Here is a 7,371-nt window from a genome sequence, read left to right as displayed (position 1 = left end):
TGTGTGTGTGAATGTGGTGTGTATGTGTGCATGGTGAGTGTGTGTGTGTGTGTGTGGTGTGAGGATGTGTGTGTGTGTGTGTGTGTGTGTGTGTGTCTGTGTGTTCGGGGGTATAATTATGTAAAAGCTTATGACATGTTGATCAAAATAAGGATCCAAGAGTCCACAATGAACTAAATACCTCAGAAACTCATAGGAAGGAAACTAAAGTCACTATTAGTAGTCATCTTAATTATAATCTTAGTCACGCAAGAAATGAAAGCCAATAAGCAAAAGTTTGAGGCCTACGTAGTAATTACAAGGGGGAAAATGATAACTTTGTAGTGGAGACCCGATGCTAGTGACACAGGGATCCCACAAGAGAGCAAATCGACACTGGGCCCCTTGGTCTGAGGTACCAGGAAGCACTCACATCACTCTCCTCTACCCTTGTACGAAGCTGTTGCCTGAGTCAAATCTGAGAGAAACATCAAGCGAACACCAGTGGACAGATTTAAAAAACAAAACAAAACTATGCACAGTATGTATGCCATAAGTGTTCAGTACATACATGAAAATCAGATTCTTTCATCCTCAGGTTTCCAGGGATCCACAAGCAAACATGCTCAGTTGAAAATGTCGGGCATGGGGAGTCTTGGTGTGTGTTTAGTTCTAGGAGCAGTAATTACAGGAGGCTGTTCAACGTTTATCAACTGCGGGGAAAGCCTAAGCAAGTTGCAGATGACTGGAATCCCAGCTCCTCTCAGCGGTAGATGAAGAGGCAGGAGGACAGAGAGCTGGAGGAGGCTATCCTGGACTACATAGTAAGCACCTGGCTTAGAAACAAAAGGACAGGGATATAGAAAACAATTATGGGGTAGAAGAACATGCAGAGACCACAGCGGGCATTTCTGTCCCCGCCCCCGCCCCCCGTACTATCCTCAACACAATGGGAAACAAACAGCTCTTCTAAGATATTGTCTTTGGGTTTTAAAACACCAAAATTAAAAAAAAAATTGGCTATATTTTACTAAAGATAAGTAATTATCTACTTCAAAGAAAACCTTCAAGTATGTTAAGAGGGAAACATATTCGAGGATTTTGTTTTAAAAAGGAAAACATTTTTTATGCTCTGCACAAATGCAGAAATGAATCCATCATGAGATTTCATCTAACTTATTAACGAAGAGACCGATAAGAAGTTGAAACCTGTAAGGTACAATACCACACACGCCCATCAGTCACTGCATGGAAGTCAGTTGAGTACGTCAGCAATAATTACTTCTCAAGGCTATCATTCGTCTGGAGCTTCGAAAGCGGTAAAGTAACTTCCACGGACTTGGCCTCAGCCAGAGAGGGTGTGTTCTCCTGGCACTGCCGAATTTTTTCCTCCACCTAACAGTTATCACTCAAGCTCTAGACATTGAGTAAGCAGACCGTCTTAGGTGGGCATATCCCGAACCTCTTGAAATGGAACTTCACCATTTCATTTCAATTTCTGTGCAGACAGAATGTGTTTGGCTCACTGACGATGGGAAGGAAGTGGCTTCATGGGTACACACTTCATAAGTCAATCTGAAACACCAGTTGCACGCCTCGCTTCTATTTTCTCGTCTGCCTCAAGAGACGGCCTTGAACTAGACATATCAGACAGACAGACAGACAGATAGACAGACAGAGACACACAGAGAGACAAGACACAGAGGCAGAGAGAGACTGTGGGGCCAGCGATCCAGCCTTCTGGGGATGAAGGGGGCGCTAATTATTGGGCTTAGCTGTCAAGGTTGCGGCTAGATTTAATCAGACAAAGATTGTGAAACCGCTTTGGAACTAGTGGCTCTCAAGTTCATGGCTAAGGAAAATAACAGGCCTCTGGGCCTCGGAAGCAGCCGCTGAGTTTGCCCGCGCCTCTCAGTGCGGCTCCTCCCCCGGCCCCTCCGGGAGGCGGAGGCGGTGCACGCCGGCCCTCCCCAGCCCGCGGCCCGCCTAGGTGAATGTAGTCTTGCAGGGGGTGCCCGGGCGCTCAGTTCCCGATTCTGCCGGGGGCGCGGGCAGCTCGGGCTCCTCAGGCTGCTAAGGATGGGCGAGCTGAGCGGATGCACGGGCGGGAGCCGAGCTGGAGGTCCCGGGCCGCGGCTGCCACTGTTGCTGCTGCTGCTGCTGTGGCCGGCCCGGGCCTCCGACGCCGCCCCGCCGCCCCATGTGGTCTTCGTGCTGGCGGACGACCTGGGCTGGAACGACTTGGGTTTCCACGGCTCGGTCATCCGCACGCCGCACCTGGATGCGCTGGCGGCCGGCGGCGTGGTCCTGGACAACTACTACGTGCAGCCGCTGTGCACGCCCTCGCGGAGCCAGCTGCTCACCGGCCGCTATCAGGTACCAGGCGGCCTCCCGCCCCGCGTGACCCCGCGAGCCCGCGAGCTGGCACCCGCGGGCTTAGTCGGACAGCGCTCGCCACCCAGGGCTTCCACAGGCGCTGCCTAAGGCAGCCACTGCGCATGCCCGGCTTCCTCCTGGCGGCCGAATGCTGTAGTGGCTTTCATTTTCTCAAGGTCGGAGGAGAGGGGGTTTCTGGGAACTCGAGGTGCTGTGTCTGTGAAGCCCCAAGGAGAAGGCTAGGTGAGGTTCTGAAGAGGAAGGATGGAGAAGAAAAACGAGGCCCAAAGAGCTCCAGAGGGGCATTAAAGTGAGAGCCCGCACTGGGACGGGCCCCGAGGACTGACATGTGTCATAGGTCCGGAGAATAGGAAGCCGTGTAGATGGGAGGTTTAGAGATTAGTTTAGAAACACTAAAAAGACTTGGGATTGTTGACAAGGGGACCGTTACCAGAGAGCCTTCATTCAGTGAATGAGCCTGGGAGATGTGTGGTGAAAGGTCTTCACCTTTCTCTCAATTCCTGCCGTGCCTGGGAGCCAGGCCACAGGTGAGACAAGGTGCACCCCAGGCTCCCGTATCTCCTTTAATAAGTTACTCCCTTGCCTGTAACTACACATATGTCAACAACGTGGAAACTCCAGCACCCGCCCTCCAGATCCTCCGCTGTGCACAGCCAACAGTGGAAGCCATTTCTAGGTTCTCCGTACCCCTACGATGAAAATAGGTGTGCTGCTATTCCTTCCCCATTTGAGGGTGAATCAGGTACACACGAGTGTCTTCACTGTCCCTTTAGAAAAGTATCTGCAACTAATGTATTTACCCACAGAGTATGTGTATGTTAAATGACTGGGGACCGTAAGAACATATTTTGTAGTGTTTTTTTGTATTAAAACTTAAAAAAAAAAAAAAACCCACCCTATGAGGCTTGAATACCTTTTACAGGTGAGGGGATAGCTTGCCTAAATTGGATGTCAGTGGAGGAGTTGCACAGCTATAAATAAATTCTTAGTTTCCTGCATCCAGACCTATGATTAGGCTTCCACCATTCCAAGATTGATGGGTTTTAAAAATCCTGATGTGATTATGACCAAATTAAATTTAATAATTTTTAGTGGTTACTATTGGGTACTGGTATTCTTTCTCTGTGCCATCTATCTATCATCTATCTATCTGTCTATCATCTATCTATCTATCTATCTATCTATCTATCTATCTATCTAATCTCTAATGTCAATCTACACACACACACACACACACACACACACACACACACACTCACACACAATCTTCTGCCCTTTATGCAAAGATTTAGACAATTGGTGTTAGTACACTTGAGTACAAGTCAGCCAAAGATGTCAGAAAGCAGATGCTCGAGGAAACATGAGTTAGCAGTAAGCGTGAGTGTGATGTCATCCACTGTGTAACGGATTATAAGCACACTGTTCATTCAGTAAACATGTTGAACCTACTGCCTTCCTACATGCGTGTTCACCTAACCTCTCCGGTCAAACTCCATGTTCTAAGACTGAGATAAAGATTCCAGTAGTGGTTCAAAGACTGAAAAGGGAAGATAACACTTTTTCGAGGGACTCAGAGCTATCAATAGCCAGAGGTTACTATGGGGCTAAATCATGGCTGCTTTCCTGTCAGCAGGAGGGCGTTCCAGGCCTTGCTGCTTAGTTTAGTCAGGAGTCCCCAGACCAGAGCAACTGTCTCCCAGCACACAGTAGGAGTCTCCCAGCGCACTGCTCTCCAGAAGTAGTGTGAGGTGGTTCTGCAATTGCTCTGAAGATCAAGAACTGAACTCAAGTTGCAAAATAATGGAGGGGCTGTTCCCTTGTGCAACACCTTCCTAACAGACATGGAGAAAAAAGCCAATGTTGCACTTCAAGCCTCACTTACAGGATCGACTGCTTCTACTCCTGATGTGCTACACACACTGAGTGCTTGAAAATACTTGAGTATTGGGAGAAAACCTGTGGTTAATAAGTAAAGAAAAGGGAGAGGTTGTATTCTTCAAAACCATCTGAGTCGTCTCAGAGGAGCTGACGCAAACATAATCTGTCACAGACTTCATGAGATCCTGCTAAAGATCAACTGAAGATAAACTTTGGTCTAGTGATAGCCTTTCACTGGAGTCTAAGAGTAATCGTTGCTTTCAAACGCTACATGTTGGTACATGCTCACTGTCTCTCTCATATGCTTCAAAAGCTAGTTAAAACAGAATTGTTTTTATACTTAAATAGTTTCAAACTGATGACATTTTTTCATGTTTAGAATCATTGTAAGAGCTAAAAGAAAAATATTTGGGCCAGGCAGTGGTAGCACTCGGGAGGCAGAGGCAGGTGGATCTCTGTGAGGCCAGTCTGGTCTACAGAGTTCCAAGACAGCCAGGGCTCCACAGAGAAACTCTGTCTTGAAAAATCAAATATACCATATTCTATATCTCCCAAATAATCAATTATTTTCTCACACAGCAACTTCTTTATATTTCTTGGAGTCATAGTGACTTAGTAATAGAGATAGTTCTGAAACATCCAAATATTTTTCTCTGTAATATCAGTGTTGTTCTTTGAAACGGGCTCCTAGGTTTTTTGGTTTGTTTTTTTTTTTTAAAGAATTATTTATTTTTTGTATATGAGTACACTGTCTTCAGACACACCAAAAGAGGGCATCAGATCCCATTACAGATGGTTGTGAGCCACCACGTGGTTGCTGGGAATTGAACTCAGGACCTCTGGAAGAGCAGTCAGTGTTCTTAACTGCAGAGCCATCTCTCCAGCCCCTGACTTCTGGTTCTCCTGTTATGATGTTTTGTTTATACTACAGAGCAGTGGTCTTTACAGTTTTAAAAGCTATGTTGTATTAGCATTGTTTTATTACAAGGGCTTGTGAGCCGAGGCTGGAAGAAGGTAAGATATGTTGGGGAGAAATAAATTAGGTGGCAAAGTACTTGCTCCACCAGCCTGACGACCTCACTTCAGATCCCTAGAACCTACAGTGAAGGTCAGGCTGGTACCACGTGTCTTTAATCACAGCACTGGCTAAATAGGAGGTGGGTCCTTGGAAGCTCATAGGCCAGCTAGACTGCTTTCTCTATGTGGCAGGGTTTCAGACCAATGGGAGACACAGTCTCAAAATGGAAAAAGTGAAAGGTGACACCTTAGGTTGTCCTGTGGCCTCCACAATGGGTGCTGTACATGTACACACCTGCACCCACATTTACACACACACACACACACACACACACACACACACACACACACACACGGGAGAAATGTGCCCAAGGCCATAGGACTAAGAAATGATGGACTTGCTATGAACCAGGCAGTGTGCTCAGAGTCAGTATTTGTAACAACTATATCCTGTTTCCTCCTTAGAGTTCTTAAGAACACCAGCAGTGCTCGTTCATGCTTAACAATATCATTTTTAACATCCAAGTTACTCTTAAATATCTCTACCTGAAAAGTGAATCTATCATTTTTTTTTTGTCAAAAATTCAAGACTCCTATCTGTGGCCTTGGCAATTGTGGCAGTTGGTTCTCATTGTCAACTTGACACAGTCTGGGAAGACAGTCTCAATGAGAGACAGCCTGTATTAGATTGGCACAGTCTCTTGGAAGACGGTCAGTGGGAGACAGCCTATATTAGATTGGCCTGTGGGCGCTGTCCTGACTGACTGAGCTGAATTGTGTGCATGCATTTATTTCTTTCAGCAATCGATAGATTGCTTATCGTAAGCCTTGACTTCCCTCTTATGATGGGCTATAACTTGGAACTTCAACCTAAAGCAACCCTTTCTCCTCTAAGTTACTTCTTTAAATCAGAGCATTTGTCACCACGGCAATAGAATTAAAGCTAGGATGTCAGTCACACTAATGTAGCTTAGTTGCCTGAAGTAACTGTTGTCTCCAAAGCTTACCCTCTGCAATCTCATCTGGGTCTGGAATGTTTTCGGCCTCTCAGAGTTACTGCTGAAAAAGCTCACCCTTTCTTGTTCTTTCTGGATGCCCGATTCAACTCAGTTGTTTTGGTTCAAAGCTCCTGTACACACTGACTGACTTCAACCTGGCTTCCCTCAGCTTCTCCTGAAATGCTCTGCTGGAGCTCAAGCTAACTAACTCTAGCAATGTTTTCTAATCTTCTGGTTCCTTCTCATTCTCCGGCTCATTCTGTCTGTACCGGTGTTTAGCTCGTTCTCCTTTCAATCTCTATATAACGGTCCCTGTAAAACTGCCTCCTTCCCAAGAGATTGTTTATGTCTACAAGTACACCGTAGCTGTCTTCAGACACACCAGAAGTTGCCAGATCTCATTACATATGATTGTGAGCCACCATGTAGTTGCTGGGAATTGAACTCAGGACCTCTGGGAAAGCAGTCAGTGCTCTTAACCACTGACTGAACCATCTCTCCAGCCCACATGCAGCTCTCTCTTAAGGAGCTTCCCTTTCCTCTCTTCTCATGAGAGTTGGGCATATTCTATTCTGTCAAATTTTTCTCTGATTCGTCACTTTGTCTGCCACTCAACTAGACATCACTTTCAAACATAGGTGCTTCCTTCCACAAACTGACTTTACCTTTGTTGTTTGGGATTAAAGGTGTGTACTAAGTGTGTGCCTATACTCCAGCTAGAGGGATTAAAGGTGTGTGTTAAGGGCTGAGCCTCACCACAACTAGAAACAGTGTTTTTGCAGTAAACAAGACAATCCCAGGATTCACAGTGTGTTCAAATACCTGGAAACAAATCTCTTCCCATTTGAAAAACAATAAAAACCTTAGACTAACTGAACTTTGCTCTTTTGCGCTTTTGTTTTGTTTGTTTCTTTGTTTTGCCTTGTTTTTCTTTTCTTTTCTTTCTTTCTTTATTTTCTTTTTTTTTTTTAAGATTTATATATTTACTTTATGTATGTGAGTACACTGTCACTGTCTTTAGACAACCAGAAGAGGGCTTTGGATCCCATTACAGATGGTTGTGAGCCACCACGTGGTTGCTGGGAATTGAACTCAGGACCTC

General features: G+C 45.7%; 1 protein-coding gene across 2 annotated transcripts in view; it reads left to right on the top strand.

Annotated features, from left to right (window-relative positions):
- The first annotated feature begins 1,059 nt into the window (after positions 1 to 1,059).
- The window catches only part of Arsb (arylsulfatase B), a 174,775-nt gene continuing 168,463 nt past the window's right edge, over positions 1,060 to 7,371 (top strand). Inside the window, exon 1 of one of the 2 annotated variants that reach the window (XM_032899022.1) lies at positions 1,060 to 2,355. In XM_032899022.1, the coding sequence (XP_032754913.1) occupies positions 2,059 to 2,355 (297 nt within the window). In that variant the 5' untranslated portion in view covers positions 1,060 to 2,058. The remainder of the gene's footprint in view (positions 2,356 to 7,371) is intronic. The other variant, XM_032899021.1, reaches the window with a different exon arrangement.

This window comes from Rattus rattus, chromosome 3, assembly GCF_011064425.1.
Source record: "Rattus rattus isolate New Zealand chromosome 3, Rrattus_CSIRO_v1, whole genome shotgun sequence".
Lineage (NCBI taxonomy): Eukaryota > Metazoa > Chordata > Mammalia > Rodentia > Muridae > Rattus > Rattus rattus.
This window is presented reverse-complemented; position numbering and strand designations above follow the sequence as displayed.